The sequence below is a fragment of the Thermothielavioides terrestris genome, chromosome 2 (assembly GCF_000226115.1).
Source record: "Thermothielavioides terrestris NRRL 8126 chromosome 2, complete sequence".
Classification (NCBI taxonomy): Eukaryota; Fungi; Ascomycota; class Sordariomycetes; order Sordariales; family Chaetomiaceae; genus Thermothielavioides; species Thermothielavioides terrestris.
Window position 1 is genome coordinate 5,833,060 of NC_016458.1, and position 25,600 is coordinate 5,858,659.

General features: G+C 59.6%; 10 protein-coding genes across 10 annotated transcripts; 5 read left to right on the plus strand and 5 right to left on the minus strand.

Annotated features, from left to right (window-relative positions):
* Window positions 1-9: 9 nt before the first annotated feature.
* On the plus strand, window positions 10-1,864 carry THITE_2114564 (uncharacterized protein). The gene is made up of 5 exons (XM_003652747.1): window positions 10-261; window positions 318-724; window positions 784-822; window positions 878-1,456; window positions 1,518-1,864. Exons 1-5 carry the CDS (start codon window positions 61-63, stop codon window positions 1,762-1,764), a joined length of 1,473 nt encoding a protein of 490 aa, XP_003652795.1. The 5' UTR covers window positions 10-60; the 3' UTR covers window positions 1,765-1,864.
* Window positions 1,865-1,963: 99 nt separating this feature from the next.
* On the minus strand, window positions 1,964-4,168 carry THITE_2144021 (uncharacterized protein; the record flags this gene model as incomplete). The annotated part of the gene is made up of 1 exon (XM_003652748.1): window positions 1,964-4,168. One exon carries the CDS (start codon window positions 4,166-4,168, stop codon window positions 1,964-1,966), a length of 2,205 nt encoding a protein of 734 aa, XP_003652796.1.
* Window positions 4,169-6,533: 2,365 nt separating this feature from the next.
* On the minus strand, window positions 6,534-8,136 carry THITE_2114567 (uncharacterized protein). The gene has a single exon (XM_003652749.1). It carries the CDS (start codon window positions 8,035-8,037, stop codon window positions 6,730-6,732), a length of 1,308 nt encoding a protein of 435 aa, XP_003652797.1. The 5' UTR covers window positions 8,038-8,136; the 3' UTR covers window positions 6,534-6,729.
* A 947-nt stretch (window positions 8,137-9,083) lies between these two features.
* On the plus strand, window positions 9,084-10,766 carry THITE_2114569 (uncharacterized protein). Its single transcript, XM_003652750.1, has 2 exons — window positions 9,084-9,212; window positions 9,276-10,766. Exons 1-2 carry the CDS (start codon window positions 9,131-9,133, stop codon window positions 10,388-10,390), a joined length of 1,197 nt encoding a protein of 398 aa, XP_003652798.1. The 5' UTR covers window positions 9,084-9,130; the 3' UTR covers window positions 10,391-10,766.
* Window positions 10,767-10,854: 88 nt separating this feature from the next.
* THITE_2114571 (uncharacterized protein) lies at window positions 10,855-11,359 on the minus strand (the record flags this gene model as incomplete). Its single annotated transcript, XM_003652751.1, has 1 exon — window positions 10,855-11,359. The coding sequence occupies exon 1, from the start codon at window positions 11,093-11,095 to the stop codon at window positions 10,856-10,858; it is 240 nt and encodes a 79-aa protein (XP_003652799.1). The 5' UTR covers window positions 11,096-11,359.
* A 49-nt stretch (window positions 11,360-11,408) lies between these two features.
* On the plus strand, window positions 11,409-12,279 carry THITE_2114572 (uncharacterized protein). Its single transcript, XM_003652752.1, has one exon. It carries the CDS (start codon window positions 11,608-11,610, stop codon window positions 12,238-12,240), a length of 633 nt encoding a protein of 210 aa, XP_003652800.1. The 5' UTR covers window positions 11,409-11,607; the 3' UTR covers window positions 12,241-12,279.
* Window positions 12,280-12,416: 137 nt separating this feature from the next.
* On the minus strand, window positions 12,417-13,664 carry THITE_125923 (uncharacterized protein). Its single transcript, XM_003652753.1, has 3 exons — window positions 13,466-13,664; window positions 12,921-13,404; window positions 12,417-12,858 (listed from the first exon to the last, which is right to left on the minus strand). The coding sequence occupies exons 1-3, from the start codon at window positions 13,486-13,488 to the stop codon at window positions 12,469-12,471; spliced, it is 897 nt and encodes a 298-aa protein (XP_003652801.1). The 5' UTR covers window positions 13,489-13,664; the 3' UTR covers window positions 12,417-12,468.
* A 208-nt stretch (window positions 13,665-13,872) lies between these two features.
* THITE_2114578 (uncharacterized protein) lies at window positions 13,873-16,971 on the minus strand. Its single transcript, XM_003652754.1, has 6 exons — window positions 16,675-16,971; window positions 16,489-16,615; window positions 16,297-16,427; window positions 15,963-16,243; window positions 14,863-15,908; window positions 13,873-14,799 (listed from the first exon to the last, which is right to left on the minus strand). The coding sequence occupies exons 1-6, from the start codon at window positions 16,695-16,697 to the stop codon at window positions 14,257-14,259; spliced, it is 2,151 nt and encodes a 716-aa protein (XP_003652802.1). The 5' UTR covers window positions 16,698-16,971; the 3' UTR covers window positions 13,873-14,256.
* Window positions 16,972-17,406: 435 nt separating this feature from the next.
* THITE_110621 (uncharacterized protein) lies at window positions 17,407-23,602 on the plus strand (the record flags this gene model as incomplete). The annotated part of the gene is made up of 3 exons (XM_003652755.1): window positions 17,407-17,409; window positions 17,468-17,539; window positions 17,600-23,602. 3 exons carry the CDS (start codon window positions 17,407-17,409, stop codon window positions 23,600-23,602), a joined length of 6,078 nt encoding a protein of 2,025 aa, XP_003652803.1.
* A 343-nt stretch (window positions 23,603-23,945) lies between these two features.
* THITE_2114583 (uncharacterized protein) lies at window positions 23,946-25,250 on the plus strand. Its single transcript, XM_003652756.1, has 2 exons — window positions 23,946-24,350; window positions 24,460-25,250. Exons 1-2 carry the CDS (start codon window positions 24,324-24,326, stop codon window positions 25,000-25,002), a joined length of 570 nt encoding a protein of 189 aa, XP_003652804.1. The 5' UTR covers window positions 23,946-24,323; the 3' UTR covers window positions 25,003-25,250.
* Window positions 25,251-25,600: the final 350 nt, after the last annotated feature.

The window sequence follows — 25,600 nt, forward strand, 5'->3', positions numbered from 1 at the left end:
CCAAAAAAACGGATCAACCAGACAGCAACATCTCGTGCGGATTGAGACGTGGATGCCGCAATGTCGACTAAACGCAGGAAAGTCTCTCATGAGACTGGAGCCATGAAGGAGGCTTCAATCCAAGCCCCCAAGGACAAGCCAAAACCTCCGCCCGCACCAGAACCCACACAGTCGTCGAGCTCCGAAACCGAGTCTGCCACCATGGACAATACTTCAAGGCAGGATGGCGGCAATCCTGCCCCAAAGTCGTTCCGGGACCTGGTATGTCGTGTTCCTCCTTGAACCATTGTCTGCATCGCGGCTGACGGCCATACCAGGGGATCGTCGACTCGCTCTGCGACGCCTGCGACCGGCTGGGATACAAGCGGCCAACCCCGATTCAGGAGCAGTCCATCCCCCTCGCCCTCCAAGGCCGCGACATCATTGGTATCGCGGAGACCGGGAGCGGCAAAACTGCTGCGTTTGCTCTCCCAATCCTCCAAGCTCTCCTCGACAAGCCGCAGCCCTTGTTCGCACTGGTCTTGGCCCCGACGAGAGAACTCGCGGCACAGATCACACAAGCCTTTGAGGCGCTGGGATCCCTGATTTCGCTTCGGTGCGCTCTGATTCTCGGCGGACTGGACATGGTGCAGCAGGCGATTGCTCTTGGCAAGAAGCCGCATGTGGTGGTTGCGACGCCTGGGCGGCTCCTAGATCACTTGGAGAAGACCAAGGGCTTCAGCTTGTAAGGCCGTTGCTGAGTCGCGCGTCAGAAATAATGGTATGCTGACGCTTGGCCTGTAGGCGAAACCTCAAGTATCTGGTGATGGACGAGGCCGACCGGTAAGGTACCCTCTTGGGGTTCGACTCCTGAGTGTCTCTGCTCACGTCGCTTTAGGCTCCTCGACATGGACTTTGGCCCCATCCTTGAGAAGATTCTCAAGTTCCTGCCTAGAGAAAGGAGGACATTCCTGTTCTCCGCTACCATGTCCAGCAAAGTCGAAAGCCTCCAGCGGGCCAGTCTGCGCGACCCGCTGAAGGTCAGCATCTCATCGTCCAAATACCAGACTGTCGCGACACTCGTCCAAAACTACCTCTTCATCCCGCACATGCACAAGGACACCTACCTGATCTACCTCTGCAACGAATTCGCTGGCCAGACCATCATCATCTTCACCCGTACCGTCCTCGAGACGCAGCGAATAGCCATCCTGCTCCGCACCCTCGGCATGGGCGCCATCCCGCTGCACGGCGGCCTCTCGCAGTCCGCCCGTCTCGGCGCCCTGAACAAGTTCCGCGCAGGCTCCCGCAATATCCTCGTGGCCACCGACGTCGCCGCCCGCGGTCTCGATATCCCCAATGTCGACTGCGTCCTCAATTTCGACCTGCCGCAGGATTCCAAGACCTACGTGCACCGCGTCGGTCGGACGGCCCGTGCCGGCAAATCGGGGCACGCCATTAGCATTGTGACGCAGTAGTAAGTCCATGCAACCGTCAAGATTAGCTTAACCATGGAAGCGAAGCTGACCCGCGCGTAGCGACATTGAGATCTGGCTCCGGATTGAGGCAGCGCTGGGCACCAAGCTCACTGAGTACGCGCTGGAGAAGGACGAGGTCATGGTGTTCAAGCCGCGGGTTGAGGAGGCGCAGCGGCACGCCAAGAACGAAATGAAGCAGCTGATAGACGAGCGGGGGAAGAAGGGGTCGGTGCTGAAGGGCGGCAAGGGGAGGAAGAGGGCGGCGCCTGCATCGAGCCGAGATGATATGGATGCCGAGGAGGGTTGATCAGCACTAAGTCTATAGGGTTTCGAAGCTGATATTAATCATGGATTTGGAGTTCTGTGGTTGGGGCGTTCTGATAAGGATCTTCACATTGTCTATCTCATGCATTTTGTCCCTTGCAAAACCCAAATTCAACGAGTTGACGAGGTAGTTCGACCCTTTCGCGCGCTCTTAGAAAGAGAACATTGCTTCGCAGCTGCCGCTACCCGCCCTCGGTCAGCACCCTCGTCCAGTCGAACTTGCGCCACCGCTTCTTGAAACCCTCCACGCGGTCATCATTCCTCGTCCACCGTCCCTGCCGCTTGATCACATCCGGCTCGGTATCCAGCATGCCCCCGATGACCTCCCGCGCGAAGAGGTCACCTTTCGGCCAGCGCTGCGCATCCTCCACCACATGCCCCAGCCCGCCGTCCAGCGTAAACCACACGTGGAAATACGGCATCTCCTTCGCCAAGCTCCGCCGGAAGGCCAGCTTCCCCAGCCCCTCGCGCGCCTTCCGGCCCGTGTCGATCACCTTGCGGTGCTGCGCCCACTCCTCGTCGGCGGCGAGCATGGCCTCGCGGAAGAAGGCCGGCGCGGTGTCGCCGAGCTCGTACGGGATGGGCACGGCGACGAGCGCGGCGTGCAGGCGCCGGTGCGGCGCCGCCGCGTTCTCGTAGAAGACCACCTCGCGCCCCTGCTCGTGGTACAGCCGCGTCAGGCTCTTCATGAAGTTGCGCAGCTCCTCCCACTCGTCGTCGTCGCACTCGAGCAGGTTCGTGCGGTGGCTGATGGGCACCACCACCGCGCCGCCCTCGGCGCCCGTGAGCTCCGGCGCCGGCGGCAGCGTCAGGTACGTGCGTGTCGCGAGCGAGATGACGGGCGCGAGGGGCTGGTTCTGCGGCGGCGCGCGGTCCTCGTGCGAGCACAGCGGGCAGGTGTCGAGGATGCGGTTGAGCTTCTTGTACTCGGCCACGGCGATGTTCTTGAGCGACGCGTCGGACTTGTGGACGCGCTTGGCGAGCTTCTCGGCGTTCTCGTCCAGGTACTCGAGGTCGTTGTCGAAGCGCGCGTCCTTGGCGATGCGCTCCGCCAGGCGCAGCCCTTCGCCGCCTGCCTGGCCGCGCGTGCGGCGCTCTTCGCGGAGCATGTCCTCGATAGACATGTCCTCGTTCTCTTCGACCTGGCCACGCTCGAGGCCGCGCTTTGTCGTGACGGGCTTGACTTCGCCGCGCGGGCCGGCGAGCATCCGGTTGTGCGCCGCGCCCAGGACGATGGCATTGTTGGACACCGCGCCGCTGCTGAAGGATGCCATGGCTGCGTTGTACTCTGCCTCGAGTTTCGCGGCGTCGGGAGAGTTGCGCAGCTTTGCCTTCATGAGCTGGGCGCGCATGCGGTTGAGGGTGGATTGGTCCATCGGAGGAGCGGGTTGCACCACGTCTTCGCTGACTAGGCCCTGCTGGGGCTGGGGAGTCGGGGAGGAGCGAGCCGGTTCGGGCCGGGTCTTGGCCATTCGCTCCGCGTAGAGCTCGCCGGTGGGTTTTTCTTTGCCGACGTATCCTTCACCATACACTCTTCGCCGGTCCAGTTCCATCTTCTCCTCCCTCGCGTCGTCGAACTCCCGCAGAGAACCATATCTCTCCTCGGCAACCTCGTCAACAGGACGACCCGTCTGCTCCGCAATGGTATACACCGCTTTGAGCTTGGTCATCCTCCATTGCGATCCCTCATCTCCAAACTTGTAGGTCACTTCGCGCGCAGGAGACCCCTGGGGTTCATATGTGCTCTCCGCCTGACCCAGCCTTGTGTTCAGCTCCCGCTTATGCAGCACTCTGGGCGGTTCGTCCCTCACTGGCGACGGGCTCTTTCTCTTCACACCTCGGTGAACATAGTCAACATCCAGAGCCGAGGGCGCCGTCATCCACGAGTCCCGAGCCAGCGGAGTCGCGCCCGCAGGCGTTTTTTCCTCGTCCGGGAGCGGGAGGTCCTCCTTCGGATCGGACTGCTTCAGGTCTTTGATATCCTTTGTCCCGCGCCTCCCACGTGTGCCATCGTGCTGCTCGCTCGAGCGCTCCCTTGACCCCTCCCTGTGTCTGTGCCGGTGCCTCGACTCGCCGTCTCGTTCTTCGGCATGAGAATGGCGAGAGCGCTTGTGGCGGTGCCTCTCCTCGTCCGAGTTGTCGTCTCGAGATTGGTAATGGCTGCGCCGATCTCTGTCGCCGTTGTGCCCTTTGCGCTCGTCTCCCCTCTGTTCCGCATCCCGGTGCCGGTGTCTCTCGCTATGTCGGTCGCGCTCCTTGGATCTGTCGCGGCGATGATGATGGTGTCTATGCTTGCGGTCGCGCCCTTCTTCTTTCTCCTGCGCCACGCGATCCTTCTCGGCCCTTTCAGCGGCTAAAACCTTCTCAAACTCTTCTAGGCTGTCCATGTCGGTCGCTTCAATTGGGCAGCGGAAGCTGAGTGCATGTCTGGGGTTGATCGAATGCCAAGACTCTGCTGTTGATGAATTTCCAGAAAGTGACGTACCCTGGGCGACCGACGTGGGACGTGCACTGTGGGACCCACTGGAAGTGGGGCTCCCCACGACGACCCAGGTTCTTTGCCGTCTGTCAGTTGGGTGATTACACTGTGTAGGTACAAAGTCGGTACCGCATGGAGCAGTGACGGATTTCGGATTTCGCGTTTCGAGGCAGCGCTGAAAGTTTCACAATACACGACGTTCTGCGTATCTTCAGAGCGCAACTGAAATCGGTGTAAGTGGAGCTCTCTGGTCGCTCCATGCCGAGGATCATTTCAGGCAACAGCATAGGTTTTTCTTCCTGCTGTGGCCCACCCCAGATAACGCTCCTCTCCGTTTGCGGATTACTGGACCAGACAGAAAACACGAAAAGACTGGGTCTCGCCTTGGCTTTCTCAGCCCCCAGACCCCAAACCTCTCTGTCTTTGCGTTCTACCTTATGTTTTCCCGGGCTATGGCCGGGAGAGATCCGTGCTCAGACCTGCCAAGACGCAGTCAATCCCATACCGACTTTTTTTAAATGACAACCCCCTTTTTTTTAGAATGACAACCCCAAGGGGCGGCCCGTGCGTCTCCCACCAAAATCTTGCAGCGCACGTCACCCACACACCCAAGCAATGCGTCGCCACAAGAAATGCTGCAAATCGACGATGTTGCGCCGGTCTTGACCGCCTACCCTATCTAGTGAAGACTACGAGTCACGTAATCGTCCTTTATCGATAAGATGTTACATTGAGCTTCGACCCAAGTATACTTTGCAGCATTGCATCCGTCTCTGTAAGTGCCCTCTTTGTCAAATAAGGTAGCGATTGAATACTGGGATCTTTCGACAATTCAAATCGCGATTACTGTAGCGACATCTTAGCTTGGCCGTGTAGTGACGCGCGCTGCAAGATTTTGGTGGGAGACGCACGGGCCGCCCCTTGGGGTTGTCATTCTAAAAAAAAGGGGGTTGTCATTTTAAAAAAGTCGATCCCATACGAACGTTAAGTTAATTTGCATTTCACAATGTCCGCTAACTAGCCCAATGACACAACTTGCATTGAGTGCGTGAATCGTGTGGTGGGGCACTGTTAATTACAGGCCAAGCCGATTCGAGGAACTCGCAGCGGGCCAATACTTGGTACACAGCCCAATACTGGTCCAAGCTTGGAGAGATGTGCCAATGTGCCTTGCTTCATCCCAAGCTCTGCTGAATCCTCACTGACCCGGCTGGGATGCCCTTGAACGCGCCCTGCAGTCTCGGCCGGCGCTGCCATCACCTACCTCGAATGCCGCGTCACCTGCATCCTTCAGCCCCAGCCCAAGACCACCGAGGCTGGCGACCGTGGCACACGTGCCATTGGACAGCGATGGTCGGAGATGGTTTACTTGTTTGTCAACAGTAACACGCGCGGCCGGGTTGTGGCTGAGTGAGCGGGAGGTTGACCTCCCGCTGTTAGTCTGTGCCGGCAGCTGGATCTCACCGACTGGAGGCCGGTGCTCAGCCGCGAATGCCGTGCGAGGTCGCTACGTTGCTCTTCTCAGAGCCAGCTCAGGCCGGCGGGAAAACAACCCGCCGTAAGCTCCCGATCCATGCGACCCAGGCTGGACAACGCCTGGGAACGCCGTTTCCGGCCGTTTCCGGGATCCGGGACAGATTTCTCCGGTTTGTATGTCAAAGACACGGGCACCTGGCGTTCTTTGTATGTGGGAAGAAAGGTCTTTGTCGATGCGGGCCAAATCGGGCCTCGTGCGCGGCCTTTGTGGTTCAAGTTCATTGTTGGCCGGCTTGATGAGAGCATTGCGACGACGCGGCCGCGCGGCGACCCGCGGGGCCGTGGGCTGATCCGCTGAGATGGCACCCCGAGGTCGGTGCGCTCGAGACCAGGGTCCTCGCCTGACGGCTGCCATCTCAGATTCAATCTGCCCCTGGCTTGCTTGACCTCCATCACTCGAGTTCTTACACACACAGCAGTATGCAAGTACACTACACCGTAGCGGTAAGATTGCGTAATTTAGTGTATGTGATAGAGACGCCGTCTCAACGATCCCACCGAGGCGACCTGCGTCGCAACGCCGTTTAAATTTCCTAAACATAGCATCAGCGCATATTTATTTCCCACCAAGCAGCCCGGTGCGTTTGGTGTGTCCATGCAGGTCAAAACTGGTTGACGGTCGTCATCGTCGATGATAGTTGGACTGTGCCCCGGGGCTGCGTCAGCTCCTTTGCAACCGCAGGCCAGCGGCGGGCACAAGGAATGCAGATGAGGGGCAGAACACAGAAGAGGTCGGCAGTAGTACGTAGGTTAGGCTGGTGCACCCAGAAGGATCATGCGTATTTGCGAGGAAGATCACATCGCTATACCGGTTGTCCTTGAAATACACGACGCCCAACGCCTCAATCTTGGAACTGCGAACCAAAAGAACACCCGGGTATAAGCCAACGAATCCCCCACATATCGTAACAAGGAAATGGGTCGCCCAACAGCTCATTGTGCGTAATTGTACCTCTGCCCCAACTGCCCGTGCCCGTACTGAGCTTGTCCCGGCGGCGCTTTGGCGTAGTCGGCTGGGTTATACTGGACATACTGGGTTGGTTGCGAGGTGTGCTTGGCGTCCGCCTGTCTCTCGTGTTGATGCTCCTCCTTTGTCTCGCGGTGGGGTGCTAGCGGTGCTGGAAAGGCCCCACTGTCGAGACCTGGCGATCGAGAACCGAGATTGGAGGAAATGGAGACGGGACGGGGGACTGGGGTCGTCCATTGTCCAGAAACCGACGGGTTGGGGCTTGTGTTGGGGTGCTGACGAGGGTCGATGACTGAGTCCCGGTTGCCTGGAAGAGGGGGAGAATGACCTGCTTGCTGGGGTGACTGTCTGCCGGGCTGGAGACTGGGTGCCGCATGGTAAAAGTCACCGGGCATTTCTACCGGGTCCTGGTTTGCTTCCGCGGCCGGGAGCTCCTGGGGACCGTCGGGCGCTCCGAAACCGAAGGCGGGGGCCTGTGGGTGGTACGCGCCGCCTTGCTGTGATCCTGCAGTGCCTGGGCGGTAGTAACCGGGTGGCGGAGCATACATCGACTGTATCCGAGGGACTTGATAAGGAGTTGGCGGCGACCCGATGGGCGGCGAGCCTCGGACGGAGGGGGCGTAATGAAGGTTGGTGGGAGACGGGAGGGGTGACCTGACCGACTGGCTTCGGTCCGCCGGATTGAGTGTTTTGAGCTTGCCGTCTTCGATCATGGCCTGAAGAACGCCGGCATCGAGCAATTCGGCCTTCTTGATGATGCGGCGCACCATCTCAGCGCCGGCCCTTTTCAGCTGCGACTTGACGAAGTTGAGCATCGTCACGTTGCACCTGATCTCGATATCCTCCCGCAGGTACAGCCCGTCCGAGGGGGCGCCGAGGGCTTTCAGGCCGATCTCGGCGGGTTCCGGCGGCTCAACGCCCGGCTGGTTCCCCGCGATGCGGTAGGTGTTGCGCAGATCGACGTTCATGGGGGCGTAGATGTGAGTCTGCAGGCCCCACGGCATATTGTGGAAGCAACCGTTGAACTTGATGGTCGAAGCGCCCATCTTGCCGATGCCAGGGAGCACCTGGATGCGCTCCGTGATCTCGTACCAAGTCGAGTAGTACTCGTCAGTCTCGGCATTCTGCGGGGCCGCAATGGGCTTGTGTGAGAGGACGAGCGGGTTCAATGTGATAACCTCGGAGTGCGAGTGGAGGATATCGATGGCCAGTTGGCGCGGAATAAAGCTCGGGATGGGCGTGATGACGGTGAAGGTGTCCTTCTTCCGCAACATGGCGGATGGCTGGTGTGAGAGGGTGAGGAGGACCCTCTCTGTTGTTGGTTCTGGTAGTGTATCTTAACGAGATGGCGCAAAGCTCACAACGGTCTATCAAGCCACAATAACGAGACTGGAGAGAACACAGGAAAAGCAGTTGGGACGAGATCTCGCGGATGCTCAGGGAACGGAGAACCAACACCGGATTTGAAAGGAAATGAGGAGCGGTGGGCAGGGGAGGGACAACCGTCTTTATTTTCGGGGCGCAGCTTCGAGGGGGCCAAAAACGTGGACGGCATGGATGGGCGCTGCTGAGCGATCCGTCCTCCGGACAGCCCGCCCATTGACCCTTGGAACCAACCGCTTTCTCTCAATGCCTGTGCCGCCAAGAGTCCACAATCAATCGTGCATCCTCAGCACTCGACGAGTCTTTGTCCCCAATTGGATGACGTGAGACTGGCCGGTCAGTCAGTAAATATTGCGGCTGTTCGACAGATTAATTGAACAGAATGAGCACGCTCACAGACGTTGTATGTAGGCGCATACACTATCTCCGTACTTGCAACCCACAAGACCACCTACCAACCATGTCGGCAGAGACTCAGGTTGGCACGCTGCCCAACCTCGCCTTACCGAAAGTACAGAAGAGGAGGAACGGTATCTCAGCAAAACGTGTTGTTTCTTTTCCCTTTTATAACGTTTTAATAGTAATATTCCGTACATATTTGCATTTGCCCTTTACTTCCATTTCTCCAATTTCTCCTCCGGTTTGCCTGCCTGTTTCTGTCCTTCTGACAACTCTCTGCTCGGCTCACTGGCGCTCAAAATCATTTTTCCGTAATGTAAAGTTGCGATCAAATTTCGTAACCCGTACAGTAGCTCCCGGGGGTACCCGGTCATGCTTTGAAATCATGTCCCAGGCACATGATTGGAAGTCACAGTCAGAAGCAGATTGGAGGGCACACTGTGCCAGATACTGTTCCAGCTACCCCACTAAGAACGTCTAATCTTTCAGTCGTTAACCCCACCACTGCATTTGGCAGCTCTGGCTCCTACAGAACCACTTGCCAAAGTCATCTCGATCTACACTGCAAACACCATCATTTGCAGGATGGCGTCGGCTTCTTCCTCAGCGACTGACCCAGCCGGGCAATCTGAGCTGCCCGTCGTCGTGGTCTGCATCGGCATGGCAGGTCTGTCATCGGTTGATCGCCGCTTGTTGTCGCCCTCGGCAGCGTCACTAACAGTCTTTCTAGGATCTGGCAAGACGACTTTCATGCAACGGATCATCGCCCACCTCCACGCGAAAAAGGAGCCGCCGTATGTAATCAACCTTGACCCAGCCGTCACGAATACGTCGTTCCAGAGCAATATCGACATTCGCGACTCGGTAAACTACAAGAAGGTGATGGAAGAGTACCGTCTAGGGCCCAATGGGGGCATCACGACATCTCTCAACCTCTTCGCAACAAAGGTGGATCAAATCCTGGGCCTCCTGGAGAAGCGGGCCGCGCTAGACCCGGCGAATCCGACACGCAAGCCAATCAAGCATATCCTCGTCGACACGCCCGGGCAGATTGAAGTGTTCATGTGGTCAGCGTCAGGAACCATCCTACTCGACTCGCTCGCTTCGTCGTTCCCCACCGTCATTGCCTACATAATCGATACCCCGCGTACGAGCTCCACGGCGACATTCATGAGCAACATGCTGTACGCCTGCAGTATCATGTACAAGTCGAAGCTGCCCATGATTTTGGCGTTTAACAAGACCGATGTCAAGGATGCGTCGTTCGCCCAGGAGTGGATGACCGACCTTGACGCTTTCCAAGAGGCTCTGCACGGGGACGAGAACCGCAACGCTTTTGGTGGGGTGGAAGGCGAAGGCGCTGGGACGGGATACATGAGCAGCCTTCTGAACAGCATGAGCCTGATGCTGCACGAGTTCTACCACCATCTTAACTTGGTCAGTGTCAGCGCCCTGCAGGGGATCGGAATCGATGAGTTCTTCGAGGCGGTCAAAGAAAAGGCCGAGGAGTTCAAGCGGGATTACCAACCCGAGCTGGAGCGCAGGCGCGCCGAGAGGGAAGAGGACAAGAAGAGGCGGCGGGAAAAGGAACTGGAGAAGATGATGAAGGGCATGTCAATGGGCGGGGCGGTTCCGTCAAGCGCTGCCGGAGAAGCCAAGGACGAGGATGACGATGCCTTGGGGCCACTGAGGGAACTGAGCTCAGATGAAGACAGTGACGATGAGATCGACGACGAGCAGGACCGAGAGGGACTCCAGGCCAGATACGAGGCGGCGATGCAGCAGCAAGAGGACTCTATTACGGCCGATGCCAGCTTTGCCAAGTACCTGCACACACAGCGCTGACGATAGCGGTGAGCGCAGAAGGAAGGGGCGCAGCGCACAGGTTTCGTGCGACGGGGAAACGGGCATCAGACATGCATTATCGGCGTTTGGACATGATACCAGCTTTAGGTAGACCAAGGATTGACAGGGGAACTCAAAAATGATACCTCGTTACCCTATTTTTGCCTCTTCATATCCCCCAAAACGCCGTACCCGAATGCAATACCCAGTGGCTGTTATCCTCCCCGGCTTCCTTCTGCCTCACATTTGCAAGACGGCATGGGGAAGCCGTCGTGCGCGCCATCGTTGTCCCCCTCCTCCCAAGCCCGTCTTCCAACCAACGACCACAGATCCAGATCCAAGGAGCGTCAGCTACCTCGCCTCGAACTGAACCATCCTACAACGGAGAAGAAACGGTCAGCATCTTTAAGCGCCCGTACCCCATCCATCACCAGCGTGCGGCCGGCCGGCCGGCCGGGGCCTGTCTCACCTCTTGGTGCGCTCCTTGTAGAGCACGCGCGCGCCGCACTTCTGGCAGCGGATCGGCGCGCCCTTCTCCAGCGGCACGCGCACGGCGCAGTCGCCGCACAGGTAGTACATGACGCCGCCGCCGCTCTCGCCGGCGTAGTCGCGCGCGGCGCCGGGCACGTTGTAGGAAGAACTCGCGCCGCCGGCGGCTGCGCCGGTGCCGGAGCTGGTCGGCACTTGGTACTGCTCGCGCGACATCGTGGGATGGGTCTCGGCTGCCTAGATGTATGATACTTGGGAAGGTGTTGGCGTGTGGCAAAATGCGGGGTGCGAGCGAACGGGTGGGCGGCCTGGTTGATGGAAGCTGGCGGGTTTGCGGCGGGTGATGGATGGATTTGCGATGGGATAGTTAACGCTGGTTTCTTCGTCGTGAGCGCTCGACGCTGAGCAATCAATGCGCGGGGCTCAGAGGCGGCAGAAAAATAGGGCGGCCGGAGGCGGCAGAATGTGGGTCGCGGCTCTGATGCACCACGTGCCTTCGCGCCAGGGGTGCCGAGCCGGGGTCGCGATGCGGCAGGCAAGCGACCTTGCAATTGATAGGTTGTGGAAGGTACGGCTGGCTGGTTACGTTGCGTTATGCCAAACCACACACTCTTTTACCTCAACAAACGTTTCACTCAGTGTCTCAAGCTTCAACTTCGCATTTTGTGAGCGACGTCCCTCCTCCAAGAAGAATTCTTTCCACTCTCGCTTCGCAATCACGAACCAGGATGGCGCCCAAAACGTCCGACTCCTCGCTCCCGCCAGTCCCGTCCCCCGACTTCGACCGCGCGTCATCCGCCGGCCCAGACGACGCCATCTGCCCCTTCTGCCACATCTCGGCCGTCTTCCCGCCCTACAACCCGGCCGCGCCGCCGCCCCCGTCCTCCGCCGAGCTCAACCCGTCCCTGACCTTTCCGCAGCCGTCCACGTTCATCATCCTCTCGACCCCGCACCTCATCGGCTTCCTCGACATCATGCCGCTCGCGGCCGGACACATCCTGCTCTGCCCGCGGCCGCACCGGCCCAAGCTGACCGACGCGGCGCCGGCCGAGGCCGCCGAGCTGGGCCGCTACCTGCGCGTCGTGTCGGCCGCGGTCGTCCGCGCGACGGGCGTCGGCGACTGGAACGTGGTGCAGAACAACGGCGCCGCCGCCGCGCAGGTCGTGCCGCACATGCATTTCCACGTCATCCCGCGGCCGGAGCTGCGCGATCAGCGCAGCGAGCGGTTCACGGCCACCATGTTTGGGCGCGGCCAGCGGGATGAGTTGGATGAGGAGGAGGCGGCCGAGTTGGCGCAGCGCGTGAGGGTCGCGATCGCGGAGGTGCTGAGGGCGGATGAGGAGGGTTGTGCGAAGTTGTAGCAGGTGGATCAAATCGGGCATCATGAGTGTGGTGCTTTAGATGTGCGTTGAGCGCTACGGAAAGTGGCCCTTCAGTGTGGGGGAGGGGGGAGGGGAGGGGGGAATTCGCACGATTCACGAGGGCGACGCGCGCTCGCCATTTCAGACGCCCATCGGTACGTGTGGTCCGAGTGTTTCCTGTACTACGTGGATTGTCTAACTGGAACAGAATTGCGATAAGCCTTCGGATCACTCATCATCCCCAAAGAACACCTTGACCGGCAGCCACCCGTCGCCGCAGACCTTGAACCGATCCGGGATCGCATCGATCTTGGCCATCTCTTCATCGGTCAAATCCCACCCGTCCAGGTCGAAGTTGGCCTTGACCCGGTCGGGATTAACACTCTTGGGCAGAACGGACCAGCCCTTCTTAATGCCCCACAGGAGGAGGACCTGCTGCACACTGCGGTTCTTGGCCTTTGCGATGGACGCGATCGTCTCGTTCCTGTACAGCGGCGAGTCGCTGCTGCCGAGCGGGGAGTAGCCGGAGGCGTGGATGCCCTTAGAGGCGCAGTACGCGACGAGCTTCGGCGACGGATTGCTCGGGTGGAGCTCGATCTGGTTGACGGCCGGGACGATCTGCATATGGTCAGCACCCATGTCCGTGTTTACCCATCCTGGACCCAGCCTGGCTGACGTACCTTGCAGCTCGGGTCGTTGAGCAATCTCTCCAAGTTCTTGATGCCGAAGTTGCTCACGCCGATGTTCTTCACCTTGCCTGTCCCGACCAACTTCTGCATCTCCCGCCACGTATCCACGAAGTCCCAGTCGGGATAGTGCTTCTTGAGGTCCGACGGGTCTGTGCTCGACGGCCAGTGCATCAGGTACAGGTCGACGTAGCTCGTGCCGAGGTTGGCCAGCGAGAGGTCCAGCGCTTCCGCGGACCGCTTGTGCCACGGGTTGTCCAGCTTGGTAGTCAGGAAGATCTCCTCGCGCGGCACGCCCGACGCCCGGATGCCCTCGCCAACCTCCTTCTCGTTGCCATAGGCGAAGGCAGTGTCGATGTGCCGGTAGCCTGCCCGCAGGGCGGCTTCGACGGCCTTCTCGACCTCACCGGGCCGCGACTGCCATGTGCCGAGCCCGATCGCGGGGATCGAGTCGCCCGTGTTGAGCTTGAAGGTCTTGCTGGGGGCCGCCGTTAGTGTGTGAGGGGTAGAGGAGGGTCCGGCTGTGCGGGGTCGCTCACGCGGTGTTCTTGATCTCGGCCATGGTGTTTGCCTTTTGCTCGTTGCTCGCTGTGTGCTCGTTGTACACAACGCAATGGGGATGCGAGACAATTATATCTCGGTAGACTCGAGGTGCCAGAGGCGGGGTACCATATCACCGGGTCTTCCACCGCCTTCGATCAACCAGAGCAGATGACGTTATTGGCGTTTAAACCCCGCATCGTGCCTCGCGTCGCCGCACCCGGACAACCCACTTAGCCACCAAGGTAACCCCTTAGCACTGGATGCAAGCGGGGATCTCCGCAGCGCACCGCTTGACAGGGCGGCCCGAAACATTCTTATCCCGGTCCGAAGATACGGCGTCGCGGTCCGATAGGCGCGGCAAACATCCAGAAGTGGAGTGCTCAAAGGGGCTATCTGCGTGGACTTCCACACCGGATGACTCAAACTACTGTGTTTAGGGTGGTTGCTTACTGATGGAACCCCGCAAGAACGTGATGTCGGGGTGACGCCCCTTTTTTCTTTTCAGGGGGTAAACATTATCCTGGACTGTGGACCTTGTGTAGCGTTGAGCCGCAATTAATCGAATGGCATTCGCAAGAAATGGTCTAGTTTTCCACACCGGGTCATCGAAACGGTATAACGAGACACGCTCCCCAATTACAACAACATCCGACGCCCCCAGACCGCCGCGACACCGTGTCCATTCCACCAAACCTAGCTTCTAACACGAACAGAAATCAGACTTCCCCTCGTCGCTTCACCGCTTTCTCTAAGAGCTCGCTTCTCTCTGAACTTTCCACTTCCCCGCCTAACCATCCGTCCCGCTGCTCCTAAACGTGGCACAGAGCGCGGCGTAGTGGTGCGTCAGGTCCAGCACCGACTGCGGCAGGTTGGTGGCCTGGATGATGCTGCGGATCTTGACGGCGCCCTCGTCCTCGATGAGCATGCGGACGGTGTGCAGCAGCTCGGGCGAGAACTCGCTGTACCAGCGGTACTGCCAGGTGACGAGGCGGATGGTGGCGGCGACGGTGTCGCGCGTGCTGCCCTTGGTCTTCTCAAACACCTTGAGGATGCCGGCCAGCGCCTTGGGGCTGAAGCGCTGCGCCAGGCACGCGCGGTACGCCTCGACCGCCTCGTCCACGTGCTGCAGCCGCTCGGCCAGGCTGCCCAGGATCTCCCACTCCTCGGCCGACTTCTTGTACTGCATGCTCTGCGCCCGGTACTGCGCCATCTGCGTGCGCCAGATCGTGTAGACGCGCAGGTCCTCGTAGAGGACCATGAAGAGGCTGTCGAGCCAGCGCTCGCAGAGCCGCTTGTTGTTGAGGCGCGAGAAGTGGTCGTCTTTGGGGCCCTGTTCGGATGATTAGAGACGCACGGTAAGGAAGGGAGAAGAGGTAACAGCTGGTCGACTTACGCTGTCGTCGCCCTTCTTGACCTCGTCTGGATCGACCGCGCTGGAGGGCCTCTCAATGTCTTCGGCACGCCCGTTAGGGGCAAGCGTTTGCGCGGCGGATCCACTGTCTGCCTCCTTTGACACCTTCTCCTCCTCGGCCTCCTTGGCCTTCTCAGCCTCCTCATCCTCCTCCTTCTCCTCCTTCCCCTCATCATCCCCGGCCTCGGAAGCACTACCGCCATTAGTGGTAGGGTCTGGGGTTCCGCGCAGGGCGTCGGTGCTCGCATTACGATTCTTCGGATAAGTCGCCGACTCCTGCTTCTCGCGGTACTCGTCTTCCATGACGAAGACATTGCTCCGGATCTTCAGCAGCTGATCCCAGCCGATCTTGGCCGTCATCTCCGTCAGGATGTTGTACGCATGCTTAAAGGTACCGCGGTACGCGGCCGCGCGCAAGTTCAGCAGGCTCGGATCAACCTGCTCGGAGTATCGCGACTCGGGCTCGCTGTCGATCTCGTCCAGTCTTGTCTCGGGCAGGGTCGGGAGATGAATGTCTCTTGGTTCCGGCATCACTGGGGCGTCCTTGTCCTGGTAGGTGAACATGGGGCACGAGTTGAGAGTGGTGAGGGCATTCTCCCAGTCCTCCATGGCCACGTACACCTCAGCCAACCTGGCCCATGTCCCGAACTCACTAGGAGCTGCGATGGTACTGCGATCCGCGCAGCTGAGGGCCATCCGTAATCTCTCCTCTTTTTGCTCTGGTGTCGCCGCGGTCTGAGCCTTCTTCAGCAGGAATTCTGCCTGCGTGTCGAGCATCACGTAGTCCATCGGCAACTGCTTCAGAGCCTCGTAGAGGACACGTATCCCCTGCACTTCTTCATTGCCCATGAACAGGACCTTCGCAAGGAGAGACGCCACTTCGACGTGTTGCGCCCGCAATTTTTCAAAGAGGTTGATACCAGAGGTGTAACGGCCAGTGGTATGGAAGTACTTTAGCAGGCCGCTGGTGAGATGATTCGAAACCAGATTCGGGACCTGCACGACCGAGTCCGATCCAAGTTGCCAACCTAAGCATGTTAACGCCCTTGCTCCGCACGTCACTCCCAGCGTCGACGCCTTACCCCTAAGGAAGAGCTGCTCAGCCGCGCTGAGGAAGCGGTGCTCGGTCTCGGTGTTCGTCACTGGGTTAAACCGTCTAACACCAATGATCTTCCGGATAGTGTCGCCTGTTCCGTCGTCGGCATAGGAGTAGGCGCGCAGGACGCTACACAGATATGTTTCCAGCCAGAGCTCGTCAGTCGCCTTGCGTTTCTCGCCTCGCTCGTCGACGCAGTAGCTCTCGACGGATCCGGGGAACGGCGCATGGACGCGCATGTCGACTCGTGAGAAGGCATTGTAGCAGCTGCGAGCATGTCAATTGCCAAGTGCGTGCCAGTTTGAAAGCGGGATCGTTACCAGTATGTGCCCTCGAGCGTCTTGGTAGTCGCCGACGGGCCGAACTCTTTGTTGGCTAGCGTGTTGATGTAGGCAGCGAGACTCGCAGATGACGAAGCATCCACGCCGGTGACATGGTGGTAGACTCCTAGCTGAGCGAAGTCGATGTCAGCGGATTACAGAGGAAGGAAAACCCTCTTGCCGAGCACTAACTGTCTTCCCGCCACTTCGCAGCGGCTGCTTCACGAGATGCACGAGGTCAGGCGGGCCAAGCTCGCGAAGCGACACGAGGGACTCGGTACGGGCGTCGATTGCTTCATGGAGAACCTCCTCCGTTAGTCTGCGTAAACACGCATTAGTTCAGCGGACCGCAAACGGAGGACGACCGTGGGTACAGACTCAGGCACGGCGGGCGCAACCATGGCGACGGACTAAGGGAGCCGCCGCGACGCTTGGGCGGTGCAGGACGATCTTCTCGGCGCTGGGGGACGCAATCTTCGAAGACGACGACAACCAGATGGGGTAAGGCAGGTCAACAGCTGCTAGCGGCAATACATCGGTGCGTGTATGGGATGGAGTGATGACCGGAACTTCGCTGCACGAGTTTGTCCCTGTCAATTTCGAGGGATGTCACGGCTTGCCTGGAGCTTTTACAGCTGTTGGTCGGTTGCTGTTCAAGTTCCAGTTGCCATAACAGTTTGCTCCTGCGTGGCGCACGGTACCGTACCTAGGGTACCTCTGTACCTCTGTACCTTCCAGTTTATGGAGGCACCTCTAAGCTTGGGTCTTGGCGTCTCATTCATGTCAAGATTGGGAACCGTGTGCCAGAAACGCATTGGAGCTCAGGCCACAGCACCTCAATCGGTGCCTCTGCGATAGCGTTAATTACAGTTCCATCGTAATTGATTCATGTCGACACTCCAATAGCGAATCCGTAGTCCCATACTCGGCACCTCGGCTTGGCAGTCGCGTCACCCGCGCATCCGCGCCTCGTCCTGCATCTGGCTCTCGAAACGGAAACGGTCATTCGCGCCAGCGACGTTCTCGAACCGTTCACTGTTGGGCCTCTTTCCACTCTCGCTCTCTGACACTTCCAAAACATATGCTACGCCCCAGGTGGCTTGCGACAAGATGGTACGGTGTGTTGTGTCCTGCATCGGCTGTGGCAGTCACTGACCCAATTTCACTGCAGGCTTTCTCGGCCATCAACGTCGAGCCCGAAGACAACGTCGACGAGGAGATCGACACCACCAAGGAGCTCCAGGTGCGTCTTCCGCAGTTGTTGCTTGGTTGTGCAATACCTGCCGCTGACGCGCCCTCCTAGGTCGACGATGCTTTGAGACTGTTCCACACGGCCCTCAAGCTCCATGCGCAAGGTCCACGCTTCTTCGACCAGGCCGCCGATGCCTTCGATGCGCTCTTCAAGTCCGAAATCTTCAAATATCCGGAGAGCAAGACCGATTATGAGCGTGCCGAAGCAGGGCAAGACGGCGCCCTCGCCGCCGAGCCCGCGTTTGCCCAGGGTCTGCCGGTCGTTGGCGCTGACGTGGATGGAATCGGCAGCAGCCTGCCGCAAGCTCTCTTTCTGTCGTATAAGAACCATGGCCAATTTGTGATGGATCGCATCAAACACAAGGCTAGCGCGGTGCCGTCAAACAAGGAAGCCTTCTTTGCAGACGCCGCCGTGGAGCAGGACGCCCGGAGAGCCTTGGACGACTTCTGTGCTGCCTTGGATCGCGATCCCTCAGACGCCGAGCTGTGGAGGAAAACCGCGCGGGTTGCCGCATTCCTCAGGAGCGCCAGAATCAGCCGATACAGCTTGGAGGCTGCCATAGAGCTGGACGACGACCCCGCCGTCGATGAAGTTGAGCCTCCGTCGTTGGCGGAAGGTTTCGCCGGTGTGCAGCTCAAGCAACACCTGGAGATCTTGGGCGATTCTATGGCACTGAGTCACCCCATCATGGGTCCCTTTGTGGAAAAGGAGCTACCGCTGTATCTCTCGCGATTCGCAGACCCGATGCCGTTTTTGCCGAATCCCACCCGCTCCCTGGCCGTCCCGAGGCTACACACAGCGGAAATCGAAAGCCCACGCCTTGTCATCCCCCTGCCCAAACTGTCTTGGGCCGAGCTGGGTGCGGCCATGGCACGGCTTGTTGCGGAGGAGGGCCTTCCAGGGCGGGCAATCTCGATTCAACTGACCGGTCCAGGCGACGAAGAGGACGTACAAATGGAGGTTGACATGCAATTGCAACCTCCCGAATCCTCTTCTCCTTCTGATCAAGGAGCCGAAGCGGTGAAAGCCAGCGGTGCCATCGCCGAGGAGCCAAAGTCGGCATTGACAGAGCCCCTCTCTACGAATGATCAGGCGGCAAAAGATCCGAGCCCATCCATGCCACCCAGCAGGAAACGCTCGCAGTCAGCTGCAGGCATTCCTGACGCACAGGAGGAGGAAGCTGCAGATGTAAAGAGGAGCAAACGGACCAGACGCAGAGACGCGGCTGCCGAGGACGTCATGGACTCGGCCACGTTTCTTGCGACGCAGCTGCAGCCCTTGCAAGCCGCCGATCAGAACCTCTTCCAAACCACCAAGGATCTCCTGGAGAATCTTGGTGTGACCGACCCGCTGACTCTGGGACGGATCGCTGAGGTCCTCGACTCGTGTGCGTCGGATGATCGGACGGGCAAAATTCTCAACCCGGCCACGATCGACCTTCGGGATTGCATCACCCATTTCACCGAAGATATCGGCTCAGTTCTCCTAAGCAAGAGGGAACCTCCTCAACTGAGCCTCTCCGCCTTCCTCGAGCACGCAAAATCGGGCTCTCAGCGAGCCCAAGAGGCGCCTGCGTTCGATGATTCTCGAGGCCTGAGGCAGTTCGTGGACAGGAACAACCAAGGCTGGAATACCATCCACGACCTTGGGTACGCGTACCTCACAGCCTTGGCCAAGACGTACATGGACCGAAAATGGCCGGATCAGCTGAAAACAGCCATGTTGGACGTCATCAGACAGCTCGAGGAAAGCATATACGATGGCTTCGTCCATGACCTCGAGCTTTGCCGCAGCCGCCGGCCCTCGGCCGCACTTACCGAGCTAGCAGGGCTCGCACAGATGATGTTCGAGCTTCATCTAGACATCCTCGACCAGCCGACGGACTCAAACAGCACAGCCGAGCAGGGTACGAGGCAACAGGCACGAGTGCAGATGGACAGATGGATGGATCTAGCCGCTGAGATCACCAGGCTCCGAGACCCCGAACCGGACGAGGATCTTGCTGTCCGCTTCCTCTGGGCCGCAGTCACATCCATCACCATGACCAAAGCCGCGCCCCGAGACCATGTTCTTAACTGCTGGCATAGTCTACGCGACTTCCTCGCCCGGTCAGCCGGGGCCGAAATCAATCTTCCAAATTGCGCCGTCATGCCCGAGATCTCGACGGCAGCCGCCGAGCGCGAGATATCTAAGCTCACGACGATGGACTTCTTTTTGGGGTTGTTTCAAGAAGAAAAGGACGATCCAGTGTCGGTGATTGAAAGCTTGGAACCAGTCCTAAACCCCGAAGGCGTCTACATCACCATACCAACCGCTTCCGAGCCAAAAGGGGTCGACGGCGTTGGTAGCGACCCGGACCAGCCCCGCAAGCTTCCCATCACGGAGTGTGCCAGCCAGGAGCTGGCGGGCCTCTGGAAATTTCTTCGGAACAGCAATACGGAGATGCGGCTATTGCTGTGGTCAAGGCTCGGCGAGGCTTACGGAACCATCCAGTATACGACCAAGCAATTTTCGTGCTTCCTTCGCAGTATCGAGACCATCGTCGCTGACCTGGAAGCCGACAACTACACGCACACCCCCGAGGAAGCGAGGAGGGGCCTGTTCATCAGCTTGTTGAAAGCTCTGGACGACCTGATCATCCAATCGCTGCACCTCGCCCTGAACAACAACAGCTCCTTCGACATCATCGACGAGGACCACTTAAGGTCGAGCATGTCCGCGCTTGCGAAAATCAGCTGCATGTTACACGTAGCTGCCATGTACGAGGACGAGGCACGCATCGGGATGAGGCCTGCGCCGGCAAGCGGCTCAGCCCTGAGGTCCTTCCTTAACAGGCTACAGGAGATGCAGGTGCGGACCTGGTCGCTCCAGTATACCATGCTGAAAGTTGGTCTCAACCAGCACTCGGAGCGGTTCCCCAAGCCCGAGAGTGATTTGGCCGACTACTTGGCTGCGGTGCATCAAGTTCTGGGCCTCCGGAAATGCTGCAAGGCCTCCAACAAGATCTTCCTCAAGATGATGCGCGTGGAGCTTCTCAAGCAAAAGAACGTCGAGAACTGGGAGGACTACCTCGGCCAGGTCCTCTACGATCTGCACGGCCTGAAGCTCGGCGTGGGCATATGGGAGGTCCAGGACCACGGCTGCGAGCCGGAGAATCTGGAGAGGCGGCAGGCGCTGCAGCTGGTTGAAAAGGTCACGATGCTGGCAAACAGGATGTCTATGAAGGATCTGCTCAAGTCTGACCTCAAGACCACCATCGAGCGGATGCAGCAGGCGATAGGGTCGGCCAAGTCGAGTCCTCAGATGGCCCATAATCTCCGCAACTATTCCGAGTATCTCAAGGCGCCGATCCACCCGCTGGATCTGTACCAGGCGCTGTCCGGCAGGGTGCAATTGGACGCGGTTACCATCAACACGCCAGAGAGTGCGCCGGCCAAGCAGGGATGGTTCTTCCTGTTGGGCATGATTGCGCTCACCAAGTTCAAGGGCGTCGACCTGAACCGCCGGCAGACGCCTGGCGCCACCGACGACCTGCGCATCGGAGCCACCTTCTTGCGGCTACAGCTCCAGTACACGCCGGACCGCTGGGACGCATGGTTTCGACTCGCCGAGTGCTTCGACTACGAGCTGGACGAGTCCGTCCTCTGGACGGCCGACAAGATGAACAAGGAGCGCGCGGATCTCGTGAAGATCCAGCGGAACGCGATACACAGCTACATCATGGCGCTGTCCCATTCCTATGCACGGGCGGAAGACGACGAGGCGCTGTACGACATGTACCACGAGTTCGGGATGAGGCTGTACTCGTCGAGCCGCGAGCCGTTTGCGATGGAGCCGTTCAAACATGGTGACCAGAGCAGATTCTTCATTGAACACGAAGGGCCAGGCACCTACAATAGGATTGTGCATCCCGAGATGACGGACTACCAGGTCTGGAAATTTGCAGCCCACCTGTTCCGCAAGGCCATGGCGGGCAAGCCCAAGGACTGGAAGAATCCGTACATGGTGGCCAAGTGTCTCTGGAAGATGTACCAAAAGCCCGCTGAAGAACTGGACGAGAAGAATCGGCTGCATCGTCCGACCGTCCGGACGGTTCTCGACGCTCTCGAGAAGACCGTCCAAGTTGTGTCCTCACTGCCGAAGCCGCGCCACGGACAAGACCCAATCTTGGAGCCCCACTACAAGATCCTGTCGGTCGTTCACAAACTCGTCACTCGGGGTGACCTTGATGCCCAAGAAGCGGCGGATATCCTACAGCGTCAACCGTACGCCCCTGGCCGTGGCGAGCGGGTCACCGTGAATAGCAGCGAGGAGTGGGACAAGTACGTGGTCCGGTGCCTACGGTTCCTGCGGGACAAGGACAAGTCCAACTGGCAGCATCGGCTCATCATGCGACACGCGCGCATCATGCTCAACCAAGACATGTGGCCCTTGGATGACGGCAAGCCGGCTAGTGCCAAGGCCGCCTTCGCCGTGCTGCGAGACAGCATGTTCACGAAGACGATGGTGATGAACGTGTGGAAGTGCGACGCCGAGCGGCCAGGTCGGCACCACGTCTACACGGAGCGGTACATTCGTTTCATGGTCGGCCTACTGGACATCCTGAACGACCGGGCCAACCTCGAGGCTGTGCTCCGCCGGATCCGAAAGAAGGGCGCCGACTTCTACCACTTCAATGAACTGTGGCAGTTCTGCGTCAAGACCTACGTCAAGCTCATCCGGCAGTCATTCGAGATTGTCGCGACAGAGGAAGATGTGTTCAGGAGCCTCAGCCCTGAAGAGTTCGACGTCGTCGGCGAGAAAATTACCGAATGGGCCACCACCGCCGCAGCAGAACACGACGCCGCTCTCAACGCCATGAAAGAAGCGGTAGAGCTGAAGAAGCTCAACGCCAACCTGACAAAAGCAGGCGCCATCGACGATCTGATCACGGACTGCTACTCGTCCATCTACCTGCACGTCAGGCCCGACATCCCCGGTTCGCAGCCCTCGCAAACCAGCGTCGCCGGCGCCGAAACCGAAGGCCCCGGCGAACCAAACCCGGATGATTGGGCCGCAACCGCGATTGCAGCAACGGACCTCAAAACCAAATTGCTCCACACCCTCGTCACCCGCGACAAGGACACCCCCTCGTCCTCCTCCCTCCTCACCCCGCTGCGCGCCGGCTCGGAGCAGCCCGACAGGGACAGATCCGAGAAGCACTCGGTCGCGGGCGACACCGCACCGCGCGCCTCACGCGCCGGGGGCATCAGGCGCCCCAACATCCTGCGCAAAGCGGAGCAGGTCGTGCAAGCGGTCCTGCGCGCGGCCGAGGTGCCGCCGCGGTCGGCGGGCGGCGCCGGCGGCGGTGGTGGGAGCGGCGGCGTGCCGGCGGGGAAGACCCGGTCGAGGGTCGGGTCGATGAGCAGCAGTGCGCGCGGAAGGGGTGCGCGGGCGGGGAGCGAGGGGAGCGAGCAGGAGGAGGAGGAAGGAGACGAGGAGGTGGAAGGCGGGTCGCAGCAGGGGGAGGAGGATGTGGAGATGAAGGATGTTGACGAGCGTGGGGGCGGAAGGACGGCTGTTTTGAAGGCTGGGCGGGCGGCGGCGGCGGCGGCGGTCGGGGACGAGGACAGCGAGATCTCCAGTCCGCCGGGCAGCGTGCACGACTCGGCGGACGACGAGAGCGATCTGAGCGACGTGCCGGCGGATTATGAGGACGATGCGCCGCCTACGCTGCTCTTTCCTAACTTGCGGAGAAGTGTGGACGCGGGAGTTGGGAAGGCGGCTGCGGATGGGGACGAGGATGGGACAGATACGGAGAGTACCGAGGATGACCCGGCAGAGACGGAGAGTGAGGCCGAGGAAGGGGGCGAGGGTGAGGGGGTCGGCGACGGCGACGACGACGGCGAGGAGGTCCGCGAGGCTGGGGAGAACGATACAGAGGAAGAGGAGCATGAGGAGGAAGGCGATGGCGAAGGGGATGAGGGTGAGACTGGAGAGGGGTTGCCACAGCCCACCAATGGGGAAAAGGCCGAGGGCACCGAGGACGAGGATGACGATGAGGACGAGGGATAACGGGCAAATGGTATATACATGTACAATGATATTGCTTTGGACGGGGTATGAATCTGGGGTTGGTGAAGGAGGCTCCAACAACTCAGTGAACTTCTTGGCGCTGCGGCTATGGGGGGCGTTCGGGCTTCATGGATCTTTAACGGAGTTGGTGGTTAGAAGACAGAGGAGACAGTCAACCCATCAAGCAATCATGGTCGGATGAGACTGGCCTTTGCGGAAAGACGCCCATGTTTGAGGTGAGCAGAATAATAACACACGTACAGTGAGTGACTTTAGCGAATGCGTACTGTACTGTACTGTGTGATTCTCACCCCTTAGCGCTAACACGAGCTTTGAGCTTCCCCCCACCTGTACGTCACTTGCAAGCTGAACCCCACCCTGCCAGGCTCACCTTCCCGAGTCAGCCCACCACCTTGAATCAAACGTCTGGTGCCTGGAACGTATCGTTGCTACCTGATCTAAGTTCCGACGCGCGGAGTGGCATAATAATCTTGACCTCTCCCGAGGCTCTCTGCCACACCAGCATATCCCGCCCTTCAGGCCTTCGCAGACCAGAGAAAGGCGCCGTCACCCCGCCATTCTGGGCTGCTTCCAGCTGCTTCCGTTGTCAGAAGTCAACCACCAATCACCCTCCCTCTGAGAACCGGGCATCAGAACATCAGATCCGTGATCCTTCTTCCTGGGGTCACATTGGTATCGATCGCCGGTGAAAGCTCACAAAATGGCGTCCCAAAAACGCATCGCCAAGGTCTGTGCATCACGAAGCCAACTCGTCTCATTCCGCCGCTCCGTCGAACCCCCCCTTCCCCTCCCACCAACCCTGCCCCAACTAACTCTTTTCTCCCTCCTCCCCCTAGGAACTCGCAGAATGCACCTCCTCGCCGCCGCCCGGCATCACCGTCTTCCTGCCCAACGACTCGGACGTGCACCGGTGGCACGCGGTGCTGGAGGGGCCGGAGGGCACGGTCTACCAGGGCGGCCGGTTCGGGCTGGTCGTGACGCTGCCGGCCGAGTACCCGTTCAAGGCGCCGACGGTGACGTTCGCCACGCGCATCTACCACCCCAACGTGACCAACGACAGCCTCGGCAACATCTGCCTGGGCCTGCTCAAGCCCGAGAACTGGAAGCCGTCGACGCGCCTGGCCAGCGTGCTCGAGGCCGTGCGCGGCCTGCTCGTCGAGCCGCTGCCCGAGGACCCGCTCGAGGCCCGCATCGCCGACGAGTTCCGGAACGACCGCCGCGAGTTCGACAAGAACGCGCGCGGCTATGTGCAGCGGTACGCGAAGGGGCCGGTTAAGTTCGAGGGCTCGGGGACGGCGCCGGCGCCGGCGGAAGCGGGGGATAATAAGAAGGGATCCAGCGGCAGTGGCAGTGGGAATACCGGCACGAGCGGGTCGTAGGATAATATCCGCCGCCCACGCGTGGGCGAGGTGGCGCGCGGTCGGCCGCAGCTGCGGATGGCAGCCGCCGCCCAGGCTGCCGCGATCACCGTGCATGTACATCCCGAACCCGCGTCCGGTCGCCCGCAGTTTTCGCGGCAGGCCGGAACCGCACGGCCGGATGCTGTGGACCGCGGCGACTCTCCTGCGGCGAACGCACTAGCGCGGCAGCGACGGGACATCGCAACCCCTCCTTCCCCCAGGGTGCACAGATGCCTCAGGGTATTATTGATGCTCGTCTTACGGAGTTGCTTGGACGACTGAAGACCTATGATGGAAACTAGCGGGACGCGGGCGGTCTAGCGACTCGAGGCGCCCCTTCCTTCGTCTTTATTTAGACTTTGCAGCGCAGCGATGAATTCCAGTCCTCAGTTGATAGCACATCGATCGAATGCGCAACAAGGGAAATGGCAAGTAGTTCCTTTTGATTGCTCATCTAGCGGTTTTTCTAAGCCGTTTTTAAGTCGCGGGCACTGCCTGGACCCTTCAGGCCCGTGCCCTGCTCTGTATCCAGCTGTGATGACCTGCAGACATAAAAAAGAGAAATAGACTGACAGAG